At 37.6% G+C, this 18,951-nt stretch overlaps 2 protein-coding genes across 3 annotated transcripts in view; both read left to right on the plus strand.

Moving 5' to 3' along the window:
* Positions 1 to 8,546, plus strand: part of LOC120334035 (sperm-specific sodium:proton exchanger-like) — a 28,554-nt gene extending 20,008 nt beyond the window's left edge. For both annotated transcript variants that reach the window (XM_078109534.1, XM_078109535.1), the window contains exons 21-31: positions 196 to 344; positions 662 to 793; positions 1,231 to 1,382; positions 2,714 to 2,821; positions 3,558 to 3,689; positions 4,355 to 4,482; positions 4,982 to 5,191; positions 5,942 to 6,070; positions 6,953 to 7,141; positions 7,576 to 7,678; positions 8,384 to 8,546. In XM_078109534.1, the coding sequence (XP_077965660.1) occupies positions 196 to 344; positions 662 to 793; positions 1,231 to 1,382; positions 2,714 to 2,821; positions 3,558 to 3,689; positions 4,355 to 4,482; positions 4,982 to 5,191; positions 5,942 to 6,070; positions 6,953 to 7,141; positions 7,576 to 7,678; positions 8,384 to 8,463 (1,512 nt within the window). In that variant the 3' untranslated portion in view covers positions 8,464 to 8,546. The remainder of the gene's footprint in view (positions 1 to 195; positions 345 to 661; positions 794 to 1,230; positions 1,383 to 2,713; positions 2,822 to 3,557; positions 3,690 to 4,354; positions 4,483 to 4,981; positions 5,192 to 5,941; positions 6,071 to 6,952; positions 7,142 to 7,575; positions 7,679 to 8,383) is intronic.
* A 6,345-nt stretch (positions 8,547 to 14,891) lies between these two features.
* LOC120334038 (uncharacterized) lies at positions 14,892 to 18,546 on the plus strand. Its single transcript, XM_039401487.2, has one exon. It carries the CDS (start codon positions 14,938 to 14,940, stop codon positions 18,328 to 18,330), a length of 3,393 nt encoding a protein of 1,130 aa, XP_039257421.2. The 5' UTR covers positions 14,892 to 14,937; the 3' UTR covers positions 18,331 to 18,546.
* Positions 18,547 to 18,951: the final 405 nt, after the last annotated feature.

Genomic DNA, 18,951 nt, shown 5'->3' on the forward strand with positions numbered 1-18,951 from the left:
CTGAACCTAACCAGCGAGGAAGGAAATATCGATCATTGAAGATCGATCAGACTCTTTTCATATCGTTGCAGCCCCCCTTTGCAATTATCACGTATCACCAGGCGTTCGTGGACCCCAGTTTGAGAAACCCTAATTCAGAGTACATAGCATTACCTGACGCCAAGTGGTGAAAAATCACAAATCTTATCTCTTTAGTTTGTCGGCCTCGGAGCGAAACAATATTTCAGCGACAAATGGAATTGGTTTGACATTCTAATCTTGGCGATTTGTTTCATTGAAATCATCATCGACATGGTTATTGTGGATGCAACTGCCGCAACTGGCTCAATCGCTAAAACCGTAAAGTAAGTTATATTGAAATGAGATTTCATGTTTATTTTATATCGCTCCAGAAGTGTGTTGCCAATATCATGGTAACTAATTTTGTTCGCCTACTTTACATCAAGTTATGTAAAAGGGACTGAAGTCTTTGGAAAGAGGGTATATTCACTTGGCTAACACAGACAGTGTCCAAACTCGTAACAGAACTAAAATAGAGATAATTGGAATAAAATTATATTCTGATTTTGGTCAGACGAAACGTTACAAAAATACATTTGTATTAGTGTGCAGCTGTTTTCCCACTGCGGTATGAATCAGATCTCTGATATTTTTCACGCAGAACGACCAAGGTTGTGAAATTCAGCAAAGTAGCGAAATCGTTGCGAATGCTTCGAGCAACGAGGATTCTGCGTCTTTCTAAAACGATCATTCCAAAGACAATCGACTTTATTAACAAGCAGATCAATAAAAGGTGAGACTTATATACCGTATTTTATGGACCAAAATGCTCACTTCAAATCCTATTTTTTACGTCCTTAAACATCAACCTAATGATAAAGCCTTGAAAGAAATGTGATTCCAGTCCAGGTCGGGAATGGGATTAGTTAGTCAGTTATTTGTTTTCGGAAGCATGGACTTGATGGTGGAGGAATTCGTAACCGACCAGTAATCACATGAACAATCAATCCAACGATGACAGCGAGTCCAGCATGTACTTTCGCACATAATTGTGCGGTAGCGAGCATTTTCCTAATGCATAGTGTGATGCACTCACTACAGCGTTGTGCATTTGCTAGATAATCTGCACCAATAAGAAATGTTTCCGCTCTTTCCAAACAGTATCTTGCTAGTTGTAATTCTGTGTGAAGGGCATTATTTGAGGCTTCATTTCAACTTATACTCTTCCAGGCTCAGTTTTGGTTACGATGTCGGCAAAGGTTTCGTAGCTGCAGAGGAAGAAGTGAGCAAACTAATTGTCAGTATCAGTGAGAATCGAGGAATCCAGGAAAAGTTGATGACAGCATCGAATGAAAATAGGTTGACAGTGATAAGAGAGATGGGTGAGTTGGGAACACTGATCATTTGTATGAGATTAGAGAGATGGGTGAGTTGGGAACACTGATCATTTGTATGAGATTAGAGAGATGGGTGAGTTGGGAACACTGATCGTTTGTATGAGATTAGAGAGATGGGTGAGTTGGGAACACTGATCGTTTGTATGAGATTAGAGAGATGGGTGAGTTGGGAACACTGATCGTTTGTATGAGATTAGATAGATGGGTGAGTTGGGAACACTGATCATTTCTATGAAATTAGAGAGATGGGTGAGTTGGGAACACTGATCATTTGTATGAGATTAGAGAGATGGGTGAGTTGGGAACACTGATCATTTCTATGAAATTAAAGAGATGGGTGAGTTGGGAACACTGATCATTTGTATGAGATGAGAGAGATTAGAGAGAGAACACTGATCATTTCTATGAAATTAGAGAGATGGGTGAGTTGGGAACACTGATCATTTGTATGAGATTAGAGAGATGGGTGAGTTGGGAACACTGATCATTTCTATGAAATTAAAGAGATGGGTGAGTTGGGAACACTGATCATTTGTATGAGATTAGAGAGATGGGTGAGTTGGGAACACTGATCGTTTGTATGAGATTAGAGAGATGGGTGAGTTGGGAACACTGATCATTTCTATGAAATTAAAGAGATGGGTGAGTTGGGAACACTGATCATTTGTATGAAATTAGAGAGATGGGTGAGTTGGGAACACTGATCATTTGTATGAGATTAGAGAGATGGGTGAGTTGGGAACACTGATCATTTCTATGAAATTAAAGGGATGGGTGAGTTGGGAACACTGATCATTTGTATGAGATTAGAGAGATGGGTGAGTTGGGAACACTGATCGTTTGTATGAGATTAGAGAGATGGGTGAGTTGGGAACACTGATCATTTGTATGAGATTAGAGAGATGGGTGAGTTGGGAACACTGATCATTTCTATGAAATTAAAGAGATGGGTGAGTTGGGAACACTGATCATTTGTATGAGATTAGAGAGATGGGTGAGTTGGGAACACTGATCGTTTGTATGAGATTAGAGAGATGGGTGAGTTGGGAACACTGATCGTTTGTATGAGATTAGAGAGATGGGTGAGTTGGGAACACTGATCGTTTGTATGAGATTAGAGAGATGGGTGAGTTGGGAACACTGATCATTTGTATGAGATTAGAGAGATGGGTGAGTGGGAACACTGATCATTTGTATGAGATGGGTGAGTTGGGAACACTGATCATTTGTATGAAATTAGAGAGATGGGTGAGTTGGGAACACTGATCATTTGTATGAGCACTGGCACTGATCATTAGTAATATTATGCTTTTCAGGTTTGCTTCAAAGAGATCACCCAGGAATTGCAATCAGTGTGAAAACTAAAAGTGCAGTGAGGACAATTCTGAACCAGACTAGAGATACGATATACCAACTGTGTGCAGGTTAAGCATAAGATAGGATTTACATATTTATATTGGGGGAGAGGAAAGCCGATAAGACGGCTTATCTATATGGTGAACCGTGGCCTCTCGTCCAGTTACGGGATTAGTTAGTTACCGGTTTTTTGGAAGCATGGACTTGATGGTAGAGGAACCGATACTATCTAGACTAATTTTGGCAGAGGTTCCAAACCAGGGGTCGTTCCCCTCTAGGAGGCCACATAGCAGTTTGTTGGGGTCACAATGCTAGGCACTGTACTGATTTTACTTTTCTTCTCACTTCCGTTCTTCCTAGTTTCATTGTTTGATGAGGTTATTTCTCAGTGTTTTGACTTAATTGAGCATGTATTGTTTAAACACAATGAGATTTGGGAATTACCAGTCATGCTCTATCTACCTCTGGAACCATAAACAGGAGGTCAAAAAGTTAGATTGTCATGCGCTCTTTACAGTCTATCAGGAAAGCCTGTTTACGCCTAAGTATTTGTTTACAAAATTTAGATTCTAGCGGTTCGGGGTTGGAAGCAACCTGATGTCAGGAGCTGAATTCAATATTTTTTAATTCGATGAAGTCAAAATATTTTTAGCACAGAGTTGCGATTTTGGAATATTCATTCTTTAAATTATGGAAACCTTGAGTGTCTTGCAGTAGAGGAGAAGGGGATTATTTTTTTTAAAAATTCCACAAAGAGGAAAGCTGATAAGATGGGTTATAAGACTACAAATCTCTATATTTCAGGTGGAGTTCTTGACGAAATTGAGACTCAGCTGCTAGAGCGAGGAGTTGAAGTTAAGTTAAAGAAACAAGTTCCATCGTTCGTTCCTCCCCCTCCCCCCGAAGATTTGTTGGAAAATATTCCATGGATGCTTGGTAAGCTTGCAATTAAAATCGATTAAAGCAGCCCCTAAAACAGTGTCCTTCAAACTTTTATCATCGCGACCCACTTGGTGCAACCAAATTTCTTCTTAATTAACTCTCAGAAACTGAAAATAAAGAAAAATTCAGCAATACAGAAACTATTAGAGGAAAATAATAAAATCAGCAATACCTCTGATGAAACTTATGCGCTGCATATTCTCGCACAAAAGATCAAAGCTTAGTTTTATTTCAATGATGGTTGTTTTTTTAGTACTGTTTCGAATCTTCCAAATATGTCAATACTTTTTTTAACATAAAATTTTAATGTGGCCCCCAATGAGCCACCGAGAGTCGAGACCACCAGTTTGAAGATCTCTGTCCTAGAATAATTAGGGCAGGAACGTGTATATTCATGTATTCCAAGGCAGACTCATTTACATTGGAAAGATATGATGCTTACTTTGTCCTTATTCAGAATTTACTATATTCAATAAATATGCAATATTGACATTCAAGATATGATTTGGTTGGACGTTTCATTGGTCGTCCGAAACTTTCCTCATAGATGAGTCTCTTTTACTTCTGAGTTTGCTTCACCCTGCTTTGATCAAATTAATCCAAAAAACACTACTTACAAGCACCAATTTTTATGAATATTCATCACTTTTTAACCACAGGAGATTCGAAAATTCTTGCTTTCATTCGTTCTCATTGTTCGATCATGGACTATGACTATGGTGACATCATAATGCAAGAAGGAGACGAAGTTGACGGGATCCATATTGTTGTCTACGGTATGATCAGGGTAAGATTTGGAGAAGTCTTTTATTTGACTCAATTTATTTGAATTTCATTACCCCAGAAGTGTGCAACCTGTGTTCCGTGGGCCGAATTCGCCCCACAAAGAAATATTGTGCGGCCCACGAAAAAAGTTACCAACTTTGAACGGTGTGCGACCTGCGAAACAAGTTTTAAATTTAGTTTAATCCGGTACATGCGAGTGATTTCAACGCCCACAGAGAAATGCCATTTTTGAATGTTGTGTCAAAAATAAACTTAGAATTGCTAGCACTTCAATTGAATTAGGAACTTGGAAAAAGTAGTCTGGAAAAGAAGATGCAAATTTCTCACTGACTTTGTTTAAGGCTTTGTGACAATAAATTTAAATAGCAGTATTTTTGTGCCTGGAAACTACTAAAAACCTATGTTAAATACTGGTTTCATCCGGTTATTTTTATCTGTCCCTCCTGTATTAAGGTTGCACACCCCTGATGTAATGCAACCATACATTCTTATTCTCACAGCTACACGGCGGACTCCACGGACAGATCCAATTATTCCGTTTGCAAGCCCCTGCTAGAAGTGATGATTCTGGACAGTTGTCTGGGGTTTTGAAACAGAAAAACAGAGGAGATCAAGAGGATTTCTTGTGCAGTGGGAACATTATTGGTGAAATCGGGTTGTTGACTGGAAGTGCAAGGACTTGCACTGTCACTTGTGAAACAGCTGTTCAGGTATGAGAAGCGTTTTTCAGATTCGCTCCGAACAAGGCTGTGTAGAAGCAGATACTGAAATAGGTTACTATTCGAGGAAGAATTGTTAAACCAAACCTAAAAAAATCTCTTGTGAACTAGAACTCCTTACTTGTGCATTGTAGGGTTTAACATCAAAGTTATAGCCTTTCAGCCCTCTAATTGCAATTGATTTGTCCATTAGATGTGGAGAAAAGCATTTTTTCCCAACAACAACTCAACAAAACGATCCATAGCTCCACTTAGTGTGCAAATTGCAGATTTCTTGTGCTGATTTTTTCTTCTCCTCTAATTCTAACATGAGCAAACTACAGCCTGCGGGCCAAATTCAGCCTGTTAGGTAATCATTTGGCCCGTCTGATGCTGCTATAAATTTCTGATGTTAACCTATTTTGCATGCACTAAATAGTTGTTGCTATGGAAACCTGTACGGTGCAATAGGCTTGTTAGAGCGTAGTCTGTGTAAGTTGCATCTCAGGTTGTCACAGACTTTCATGTTATAGGGACGTTAAAAAAACTTTACGATTTCTCGCTCACTCGGTTCGACGGCATGCTTTCACATCTCCTTTTTTCACCTGTCACCTGTCATTTTGCTCTTTTACCACTGTAAATGTTGTTCCTAAAATGTAACTTTTTACGTCACACTTACATGCCCGCCAGTCTACATGGTAGCCCCTGGTCCAAAAACTTTGTCCACCCCTGATCTAACTCAAACTATACACACTTTCTCAGACATTCTTCATAGCCGCGGAAGACATGCACGAAGCATTCAGTCAATTTCCTCAGCTCAAGAAGGCGATGTGGCACGTGGTTGCAATCAGGATATCAGCACCGTTGTACATGGAGCACATCCAGTATCAGGTATGGATTCAGTATAGGATATCCTGGGAGAGTAAAGCGGGTAAAAAGCATACTCATATGACGAACCGTGACTTCTTGTCATGTTACAAGTCCATGTCGAAAATAGTAATTTATTTATTGCACCAAAGTTTTTATTATCAACCTTTAGTTTCCTTGTAGATTGAAGATGGAGTCAAAATTTTAATGAAATCAGAAGTCTGAGTTGTTTTAAAGTATCTTAGACTAGGTGTGACTCTGCACATGATTTTGCAATGATCAACACATTTGAGAACTAGATCATCTCATAAGTTTGCATTTATTTTGCAATGCATTTATTGCGCCATATTGATTCTTGCATTATTAAATTAATAAATATCTGAGTCTGGTTTCGTTCTGCTTCACACCACCTTGATCACTGCCACCGGTCAGAGTTTTGGGTTCGTTAATGATAGCATTTACGGTACATATTTATCCCAAGGGGGAAGGAAGCTGATAAGGCTTTTTTAGGTTTAAGCTGTTGATAGCGCCAGATGCTTTCAGTCACTTCTTTGCTCCTGTTTTTTTATTGGCTTTAGCTGCTGCCTTGGTTTCTCTCACATTCCCGGATTTTTTGGTAGTTTCCTAAGGCCTCGTCAGGTGGCGAACCAAGGCCTCTTGTCCAGTTACCAGTCCATGGGTAAGAGATTCTTTAGCCAGTCATTTGTTCTCTGATGAACTTGATGGTGCACCTTGCGCCGCCGAGGAGTCCAACAATCCTATCGCATATAACTATACTGTCATGGGATTCGTGCCTGTTAACCCACGCAGAGTAATCCAAAATGTGATGCTGAGTGTATTTTTAACGCTTAGCATGATGCGCCACACCGAAGAGCCCTATTCCTTACACTTTGTTTACATTCACAGGGAACCAGTGTAGAACAGATCCATCTCCACTTGTCCAGAGGTAAAATAGTAGAACTGACAGAGGCGGAGCATTATTTTGAATTCTCTGATTCGGTGGAAGAGGTGTCAGTCATCCACGGTTCAGTGAGCACAGCACTGACAGGAGAGACAATAGAATCCCCAGCACTGTTGATGCCTGAACATGACACGGTGAGTTGAAGAACTAAATAAGATTTTTTTTATATCCATCATGAAAGAGAGGAAAGTTGATAAGACGATTTGTTCATATGGCGAACCACGACAATCATAAGTCCAGAGTGGTTCGAATCAAAGCATAGAAATATAGAACTTGATATTTTTAGTTGAGGTAGCTACCCTGGTTGGGTGGGGGAAATAGTTTGACTCTTAGAATTTTCAGTATAAGATCTTCATAATAAGTCCAGTGAAACGAAAGTGATTGTTTTATTGGCCTTTTTCTTTCTGATAAATATCGAAATTTTATCATTTTGCCAAAGTAAATCAAGATTGTCTATTCCCAGAGCGCAATTCTTGCATTTTTCGATTGATCAACGGGGTCATATGAGTGCTAAATTCCCCTGGAAGGCGGCCATAAGTAATTTGTACAAACACTTTTATCTTCTCAGATTCATTTGGTCAAAAGCAAATTTGCGATTCTACTTGTCATACCACGAGACCATGGGCTGGGACTTGACCTTGTGAGAAGCGATACAAGGTCATTAGTTAAACGTAAGTATCCACTGATATTGAATGCTATTTTGCAACTTGTGTGGCCGGTTTATTATGTATGTATGTTTATTTGCCTCAAAAATTTAACAGTATCTGCATAATAGTTAAACAGTATAACAGAGACAGGATACATGTTCAAGAGTAAGACCTTACTGGCCTAAGACACAGATGTGCGCCATGCACCTCAAAAAGTATAAAAGCAGTTTAGGACTGCTGCGTTATAGTTGGGCAACAGACATGAAATATACAAATAAAACTCTTGTACAAGTACAATATACAAGACAGAATGTACGGCACAACGGTGATATGCACAATAGTCAGTTTATAGCAACGAGACATTATGAAATATGATGTTTGTGAAAGTCTGTTGTGTGACATTTAAAATGCTCTATTAATTCTAAAACCACTGGTTTGATTCTCGCTAACGTAGGGGTGGGATTCAGCCGGCTCTATAGAACCGTCTCACAGAATTTCATGAAATCAGTGAACCGGTTTGCATTACTGGTCACTGGCAATGTGCTGTTTGAAACGGAACCGGCTCAAAAATATGACTTTTATGAAGAAACTGGCTGACAAAAAATTTGAATCCAACCACCGCACTAAAGCATTCTTACAGTAAATGCATACAGATCCACTAATTTAAATGCAGAGAGGAAGGAACAATTAAAAAAATTTGGTTTTGGATGACCTTGATATTTATTTTAGATAATTCCAAGGTCGCTTCACTGGCAAGATTATCAGGAACAGTAGGAATAGTACCAAGTTGTGATGTCACTATGGATTAACCTCATATGATGAAATATATCAAGTATTATTCAATCACAATGCACTTAAGAATTATGCACAAAATACACTATTTTGTTGTCAATGTTTTGTTTTCTTCACTGAGTGATGTTTTGCTCAGCCTTTGCGCGTGAATATTCGTTTAGGTGAGAAAATTGCTGTCAATCAATATCATTTTTACTTGACTTGGAAACCTACGGAATCATGATTGCATTACTCGCTGGTGTTTGGATTTTTCAGTTATAAATATATATTTGTACTAAGCTGAATACAAGGAGAGGTACTGGACAAAACTAACCTCTACGGCATTCTCGATTAATTCTTGGCAATATGCAAAACGGATTGTGCAGTCTGGGTAAAGATTAAGATAATTCAAGTTTATTTTTTCCAAACTGTAAACTAGATAGCGATCGGAGACCGCCGACTTATCGATCGTTCCTCGCTAATTTTACGACATAATTCATGCAAAATCAATAGACTTCTGGTCCGAGATATGATGAATGCACATGCAAAATTTGGAGCAGATTCAACCTCGCTTTCGTGAAGATATCGCGTAAAATAAGAAAGTGTCTAACAAACAAATACATACTTATCGAGATCGATAACTAAAGACAAAAATCATGCAAAAAGTAAGAGGAAAAAATTATATTCACATTACTGGGAAGGAAAGCCGCGTGGAACCAAATTGATCATCGAGCAGCGACACCCAAGGTTCAAACTTCTATTTCGACAGATTGGGAAGGAGAGTTTCAATATTAATGATAAATACCATATGAAGTTTGCCAATTAGCCAACTAATATCAATTGGAGAGAATATCATTATTAGAAATTAACATAATCGCCGGGAATTAAGATTTTGAAATAGAAAATGAATTCGTCCTCGCATCCTATTACCCTCAAGTACAAAATCGTGGTTAAAAAAATTTTAAGATCCTTTTGTGTAGCAGAGTCTTGTAGTTCTAATGATTCTTGGAAGCAGCAGAATCACGGATCACATTTGTGAATTATACAATTATAATTTATAGCGGTTAGGCTCAATGATTTGCACATAGAAATAGGATTTTACATATTTATTTTGGGGGAGAGGAAAGCCGATGAAACGGCCTACTCATATGGCGAACCGCGGCCTCTCGTCCGGTTACTATAAAATTAGTTGGCCAGTTATTTGTTTTTGGAAGCATGGACTTGATGGTGGGTAGAGGAAACCGTAAACACCCTACGGCGTCGAGGAGTCCAGCAATCCTCTCGCACATAACTATCCCCGCATGCGAACAAACTCATTTGTCACCAAAAATGCATGAAAATCTTCCACTTTGTGAAATTTCCACCTATAGCTAATTCACAATGATGGCCCCTTTTTATTCCAAATCTGGAGTCAACCACAGTCCAATGACATTTTGTTACAACAATGAAACTCTTTTTTGAAACGTTGATGTTTTCAGCTATGACGATATATGTAAAATAGGCTATGAAAACAGCAATGGATTACGCATGATTTTAAAATTTTATACCCATCGACTCGAATTGTATTGTAGAGTTCAAGAACCTTATCAAATAATAAAATCTCGCCCCACTTAGTCGAAAAGTCATGTGGCAGGTTTGAAAAGTGTATATTCTTACGATTTTCATCTGTGCCCATATAGGAGAAATAGGCTCTTTTCAGCAATGGATTGCAGATAATTTTAAAATTTTGTACCCAGCGACTCAAATTGTATTGTGTAGAGTTTGAGAACCTTATCAATATCAAATAATAAAATTTTTCCCCACTTTGGCGAAAATACATGTGACTACGGTTCGGAAATTATATATTTTTACGATTTTTCAGCTGTGCCGATATAGGAGAAATAGGCTTTTATCAGCAATGGATCACGCAAGATTTCAAAATTTTGTACCCATCGAATCAAGGTGTATTGTATAGATTATAACCGTTTTATTATCAAACAATAAAATCTCGCCCTTCTTGAGCGGAGGACATTCGACTAAGGTTAGAAAAGTGTACATTTTTATTTTTTCACTCATACCGATATATGCGACATAGTCCATTTTCAGTAATAAATTACGCATGAATACAAAATTTTATACCCATCGAATCAAAATTTATAGTGTAAGTGTAGAAACTTTATTTTAGTGAAACAATAGTATCGCGTCCCTCTCTGGCGGAAAAGACATGCTAACAACGTTTGAAAAGTGTAATACCTAATGATTTTAATATACGCTGATTTGATATATCATATTCAGCAGTGTATCTCGCATGGATATATTGCGTTGTTCTCAAAAATTCAAGCTGTATGATATAGAGTTTTCATATGCTTTTCTGTTGAAAAAGTTTGTATTCTTTTTGTGTAAATAAATGTCGATAAAGTTTAGTTTAACTTGCGCGGGATTTCTGTTATCGTATTTTGGGGAATCTCTCTTTAAAGTAATTACTCGTGATGTATTGATGTTGTTGTTACCTCATATTTATTTGATGTTGTTCGATGATTCGTCTTTAAATTTTTTTTTGTACGCTTTTATTATTTCAAGTTGCAGAAATAACAAATATATCTTTATTGTTTTGCTTTTCTAATATACATATGCCAGTACATTGCGTATAGGAATTTAGCTCCGCCTACAATTCTGCCATAATATTGAAATTTTTCGCTGGGTCGCACACAAAAATCACCGTGCGAGTCACATGAACAGCGGTGGATTTACATCTTTTTCCCGGAAACAGGAACAGAACGGTACGGCAAATTGGTTGAAAAAACGGTGAAGCTATGAAGGTCCGTTTTCTCCATAATTATATTAATTCATTTCATCGTAGTTTCCATGAAATTCAAATTCAACTGAGAAATAATGTGATTCAACAACAGTCTTTACCATAACCAGTGTTTATTTATTTGTATTTATGCTTTCATATTTATATTTGTTTGGTTGACGAATCAATAATTCTCTCTCTCTCTCTCTCAACAGGCAGACAGTAGAATGGCCACTGTAACGTCAGCGAAATGCTAGCGAAATCCTACATAAAAATATACGATGTCATAAAAGTGTGTTCCCACTTTCCAAAGTATTTCTAATCAATAGCCACGGAAACTCTAACCCGAACAAAATTTTAGACCTAATTTGTTTAGTGCAATTAAATTATTCTTTATTCATAAATTTTATAATGAAACACTTTTTATGACATCGTATTTTTGAGCAGCAGGATTTCGCTAGCGTGGCAGAAGTGTAGAATGAGCCGAACAGGAGTAAGTGACATCAAGAAGAAATAATCATCATAATCATAAATCTGTTATGCTGTGAAATTAGACAAATTTAATAGTGCAAAACCCCATAACTGTGATTATTGAAAGCTCAGACATGCAGGGAGATGTGTCTGTTCCGATGTAGGTATTGGCATGCATTGGGGCAGTGTCATTTCAGTGCATATCTGAGTAGAGTATTATGTGTATTAATTTTAAAATGATTTGTTTACACATGCCTGTATGCCTAATCCATAAACTAAAATAAATCTAATCTTTAAATGGTGTTCTACAAATCACAACATGGAAAATGACTTGGAATATCGAACTGGAATATCAAAATTGGACTAACGATTTAAAAATGGGTATTGGATAATATGTTTGTGTTTGTATTTATTTATTTTTTTATCATTGTGGATGTATAATTTTTTTGCCTTTATTATTTTTCTATGCAAATGTTTATTTCTGGGAATGGGATCAAATCAAATTTGGATGGGAACTAATCAACTATTAATTCGATCAATTGGCAAAAAAAAAAAAAAAACATCAAGAAGAAAGGTTCAATATTTACGTTCATTTGTCTAGGTTTCTGACTTATTTCTTTCCTGGGTGACTGAACATGTGTAATATGTTTAAAACATTTTTAGGTTTTGTTCACTTCAGCACTTCGATTCTCAGATTCTTCGCGTTAGTGTTTGTTTTGTGCATGTGTATTTTAATTTTGCAAATAAATGGAGAGATACCGTAATCTTTCAAAGTTTATAAAGAATTGCAGATAACCATTGAGTCTTTGTCATCAGTGAAGATTTCGGGTCTCATGTAGTTTCGTATCTAATCCATTTCTAGTGGGCGTAGCATAACAATTTTTCACCTGACATATAATTTTTGGGTGGCATAGTCAGGTGAGGGTTAGGATTGATATGTCAAAAAATTATTGCGAAACGCTCACTAGAAGTATGTTAGGTACGAAGCTACACGAGACCCGATATTTCAGTATTTCAATGTTGTAGCCAAATGATCATTCAGACCAAAGTGTTAATACAGGCTGACAACATAGGATTTGCATATTTATCTCGGAGAAAAGGTAAACAGATAAGACGCGTGAATCAGCTCGTCCGTTTAATATTCAATGTTAGATATCGGATTAGTTAGGGTAGGATTTACATGACTATCCTGGGGGAGAGGAAGAACGATAAGACGGCTTAATCATATGGCGAACCACGTCCTCTCTTCCGGTTACCATTCCATGTCGGGTATGGCATATGGCAGGGGTGGGCACACCGCGGTTCGCCAGACTTTTTGTGCGGTTCTTCTCGCTAACATAAATTATTATCCAAATTTTAACTAACTTTTTACTAAAAACTTTAATGTAAACTCTTTTAATTTACTAAAAGTCGTAAAGAAGTTTTCGTCAATAATTAGGTCAAACTATGTTTTAGTATGAAAATCGCTGTAGCGTTGAATTTTGAATTTAAGTCAGCAAATCTTTCGTCACGATGGTCAATGTTTATTGATGCGTCGGCGGTATTGCAGCTTGATTGCGGTTAGTTAGTCTATCTAAGTTACTGTGCGATATGTCCTCAATTAAAAAACAAAAGTACGAAGGTTGTCAAGTCAGAATGGGAAGAAGAATACGCATTTACCAGTCAGAAGAATAAACCTTTGTGCTTAATCTGTCATAAGCTACTAAGTCAGAATAAAGTCAGCAATGTTAAACGGCACCATGAAACGAATCATGAAAGCCTCTTACGAGGCTACCCTCGTAAATCAGCTATAAGGTGCACAAATTAAATGAGTGTGAATTTCTTTTCTGTTCATGGTATTTCGATAATATTAATAAATTCACAAATTCTGCGGCTCTTTTAAAGTTCTGACTTGCAGCATGCGGCTCTTATGCTGAAAAATTGTGCCCACCCTTGGTATATGGGATTAGTTAGCCAGTTATTTGTTTTCGGAAGCATGGACCTGATGGTGGAGGAAGCCGTGACCGACCAGCGGCAGCGAGGAGTCCAGCAATCCTCTCGCACATGATCATTCCCGCGTGGGATTCGAACCTGCGATCCCACGAAGGGTGATCAGAGATGCGGTAGCGAGCGTATTCCTAACGCTTAGCACGATGCGCCTTACCGCCGAGCCAGTTATTTGTTTTGAAATGCATGGATTTGATGGTGGAGGAAGCCATAACCTACCAGCATTCCTCCAGTACATGATTATCCCTCACATGCTTCGAACATGCAAACCCTCAGTTTCGAGCTTCGTGCAGCCGTATTAGATAATGTAATTGTACGGGGGTTCTCGTACAGTACTGCACACAATACAAATCGGGTAACATTCTCCCGTTTGAGAGAAACCCATTTTACAGATGATCAGACACCCCTCCTTTGGGAGACGTCTGGACATTGTTGTCCCTCAATATCGGTTATAACACAGTACAATGAAGTCGCGCAAAATACTACAAAAAAGCGCAATCTAGTAACGTCATCATTGAATTCCTTGGGAAAAAATGATCTGATTTACTGATGGAAAAAAAATTTTACCGTAGCATTTGAGAATTTTTAGCAAATAACGACAATTTGAAAATGCTATGCAAAATCTGATATAAATGTATAATCAAATTGTTTCCTTTATTTTTCTTGTATCACCAGTATATAAATTGTACTAGCCAGCTATCGTTAATGTCACTCGCTGAATTTCTAAACAACAACGAATATTTGGATTCTGACTTGCGGGAAAATCCAGTAACTCGATCATGGGCCAAGAAACTCTATATACACATCGATCGTTTCATTTCTCCTAATTTGGAGCGTAAAAATGATTCTACTTGTGAAATTGCCTGCAACTTGATCAAACGCATCAAAAACAGTAAGGACTCGAAATTGTCAAATCCAATTGAAATCTCAAAATTGGAACCTGGTTTTTCAGAACCAGAGCAATCAGATGGAGTACTCGACCCCTCCTTTGGGAGACGTCTGGACATTGTTGTCCCTCAATATCGGTTATAACACAGTACAATGAAGTCGCGCAAAATACTACAAAAAAGCGCAATCTAGTAACGTCATCATTGAATTCCTTGGGAAAAAATGATCTGATTTACTGATGGAAAAAAAATTTTACCGTAGCATTTGAGAATTTTTAGCAAATAACGACAATTTGAAAATGCTATGCAAAATCTGATATAAATGTATAATCAAATTGTTTCCTTTATTTTTCTTGTATCACCAGTATATAAATTGTACTAGCCAGCTATCGTTAATGTCACTCGCTGAATTTCTAAACAACAACGAATATTTGGATTCTGACTTGCGGGAAAATCCAGTAACTCGATCATGGGCCAAGAAACTCTATATACACATCGATCGTTTCATTTCTCCTAATTTGGAGCGTAAAAATGATTCTACTTGTGAAATTGCCTGCAACTTGATCAAACGCATCAAAAACAGTAAGGACTCGAAATTGTCAAATCCAATTGAAATCTCAAAATTGGAACCTGGTTTTTCAGAACCAGAGCAATCAGATGGAGTACTCGACCATTTAATTTGTATGGACAAGAATAAATCAGAAGTTGAAAAACCATTTGTGATTGGTGTCTTATCAGCATCTGGCAGAGTGAAGAATGCGTTTTATATTTGCGATGCCGGGGGCCGAGCACTTTGTCATATGGTACAACCCGAGCCCTGTTACCCAGGTTCTGTGGTGCTGATTGAAATATGGAGGGTGCGAGTTGTTGATGACTTTGAGTATCTTCCTTGTTGTATTGAAGTTTTATCAAAACCTGTCGTACTTTATCAGAAAATCGAAAATGTTAATAGAACTGTCACAGCCATCTCTGGCATCAGTATATCTGGTTTTGTCTCGAATGTTTCATCTTGTCTGAGACTAAAGGGTTTGTATTACGTAATCACTATTGTGGAATTGAACTCAAAAATAAGGAATGTTTTAGTCACCGAAAAAAATTTCTCTCACTGGGTTTTATGTGTCATGCGTGGTACCAAGGTCACAATTTCGAGGTTAAAGTCCTGTGATTTACTGAACAGCGAGGAGCGCTTCAAAGTCCTAATGCCATTGTCGGATTCTGAAATGATAATTCAAGATCATCCTTTATCGAATATACCCTCAGAAACACCACTTGCAAAAAGTTTGTTTAGGAGATTTCTAGAGATCGCGTCTTTGCAGTCTGATGACACTGATCGCCTTGATGATACTGCTTGCCCAGCATATTACGGTAATATCTCTACCTTGCTAAGTCCTGAGCTCGGCATCTTTTCATTGGACTCTGGTGCTGTCATTTTGCATTGCACATATTTAATATGTGAAGACCTTGGCTATGCATTGTGTCCTGGTGCTTCCATCCTTGTGACAAAGACCCATTATGTTTTAGATGATCGAAATAATTCAACTCATTTAATCTGCTGTGCACGAAGTAACGTTATCGTTATCGAACATTCTGATTCTGTGGTTTCTACATGGCAACCTTTGTATGTTAGTCGGAACAGGTTTATACAGAAATATCTCGTAAACAGCCGATTTCTTCAAAACCCAATTCGCACTTTCTATGTGCTAGAATTGATTGAAAACTTGATCGTACTCTTCCCGTTTCTATCTGCAAAAGCATTAATGGGGTTGCCGTTAGACAATGAATACTTTTCTATTTTGCCATGGTTACTTTTCAGAGATGCATTATCGAATACAACTGATTTTACTACAGACAGATTGCCTTTCGTTGAATGCTTGAAAACTCCTCATTCTTGTCTTGTTCAAAGAATGATTGAAATGCCAAAATCGACATTTTCGATGACATCAATAAATGATTTAAGGGAAAGAATATTGTTCAAATTTTCGAATAGTATGAATTCACAAGATGATTTTTATTGCTTTAATGTTTTTGATTGTGAGGATTTGAGATCTGATGAAACATCGTGTTGGAGGGATAACTTGATTCTAATGGGTTTGTTAAGTGGTAATGTAAAATCCGGTAATCTTCAGCTTTCCGATTCAACAGGTTCTATAGACTGTCTGTTACTAAAGTCAAGCGATTCTAATTCATATCTGCCGTGCCTTGATGACATGGACTGCCTGGTAAGGATAACGAAATTCATGGTAATTGTGGAGTCATTGGAAGCGCAGGATTCACCAACTTTTGTGACTTGCTCTGAGGACATTTCCAGCACATCAGAAATCTTCAATCATGAAAAAAGATCGGAAATAATATGTATTGCCTTCTCTGATTCCGATGTCGACGTTTTACACAGGCCAACAGGTATCTTGGTTAATCAACATCGAAAACTAGGATGCTCCGATCAAATTATGAACCACAAAGATCTACTTGAACCACCTTCAAAACAACGTGCAAGTTTTGTGATATATGTTCTTCTTACAAACATTAACTATATGGAACATTCGAGTTTTAACTGCAATGGGTTTCTGATTAATTTAACTGATAAAGAAAGGAATTTTCCACAAGTTAAATTACACTTTCGGAATCTTGTGAAGTTGAGATCATTTCTTCACCATGGAATGATTCTTAAAATAGTCTCTGCTTCAGAGATTTCGCCCGATTCATCTGGGGTTGTATTTATCAGCAACCATCATGAAATAAAGCATTATGATCGTTCAAATGAGTTAACCGAATTCATCTTACAAAGTGTTAAAGAAAAGTTGAAAAATTCAGCTTTTGCAAGATTGCTAAAAAATGTTTATACAACATCGGACATTCGTTTGAAGCCCACTGATTCCAGAGTTTGTGTGAAGGGAATTATAAAAGTTAAAAAATATTACATGGAAAATTGCAGCTTACGTTTACGAATTAGTTTAGAAAATGACCTTTGTGTATACATGGGTAAAGTGACTGGTTTGACCTTTCTACCTGGATTACTTCCTGGTTGTTCTGCGATTTTTCGAAACATCAAAGTGACCTCTTCACACAAAGGCAACGTTTATGGAAAATTCGACTCTTTATCTTCTATAGTTATCGAAAGCATTCCAAGCACTGAATTAGGAAAACAGTCCAACTGCACTGGTGCGTACACAAATTTATTCGAAATTGAGAAAACTGAACTTCCAATTAATAGTGTTGAAACTTTGGATTTCGATAAAATACAAGTCAGTCTACTCTTTGATCTGTACTTACAGAAATGTGTAACAGATGTTGTAAAACTGGAAGTTTCGCCGCGAACTATTTTGAAAGTAACAATCAGAGTTACTGAGACTACCAAATTATTTAACGCAAAGTGCTTAGTTGATGACAATACCGGGCGAATATTACTGTATTTCGATGATAGTGGAAGTTTCTTTCAATTTATTAATGCGCCCACCGAATCTGAAAAAGAGTTTTTAAACCTCTTCAAGACTTATGGGTCATCTGTTCTTGACTATGACTATCTTTTACATGATTCCAATAATTTAATCATGAATTTCCCAAACCTACAACACTTGAAAGAGGAAAGATCATTCGCTCTCAATTATCTAATCTCTCTTTGCAACAAGATTAATTGCTCTGTTATGCCAAGCAAAGTAGTATTCGCTCGTACTAGCGGGCACATGGAATTGTTTAATGAAGGAACTGTGGGAGTGGGGAGCCAGGGTAATGACCAGATGCTGTCAAGAAATTTGAAACTGTGTCACGCTAACTGTATAAAGGTGATATGAATAGTGGGTGTCTCCTCAAGCACAGGATATGATTTATATATTTGTCCCGTTTTGAAAGGCTTAACCATATGGCAAACCACGGCCTCTCATCTGGTTACCATTCCATGTCGGGTATGGGATTAGTTACCGTAGTTATTTGTTTTTGGAAGTGTGAATTTGATGGTGGAGGAAGCCGTAACCGACCAGCGGTTACATGAACCAACCTACAGTGGAATCCAACAATCCTCTCGCACATAACCAGGGTTGTCCAAAACGAATCGAATATTCGAATGTATTCGAATATCAAAGTATTCGAATACCTTTTCGGCTGATTTTCGAATAATTCCGAATAGTAGTCGCTTTTCGCCGTAAACGTGGTGTTTCGTTTTACGGGAATCTTTAAACGACTTTTTACGCTGTCTCACGTAATGACGATGAAATAGAATCGGCACTTTGATTGTTTATATTCTTTGCGACAGTACGTCGCATAGTGTTGCGACACATTTGTACGTGGACATTGCCGACATTCGTCTACGAGGCTTTTAATTTACAAATTCATTTCCATTACGTCGAAAAATTGAGAAAGTATGTTTATTTTATTTCTATGTGGCCTAATTATTATTCGCATGAGTCTTCTCAAGC

This window comes from Styela clava, chromosome 15, assembly GCF_964204865.1.
Source record: "Styela clava chromosome 15, kaStyClav1.hap1.2, whole genome shotgun sequence".
NCBI lineage: Eukaryota > Metazoa > Chordata > Ascidiacea > Stolidobranchia > Styelidae > Styela > Styela clava.

Coding starts and splice junctions, on each gene's coding strand:
- LOC120334038 (XM_039401487.2), top strand. CDS start 14,938: ATGTCACTCGCTGAATTTCTAAACAACAACGAATATTTGGATTCTGAC.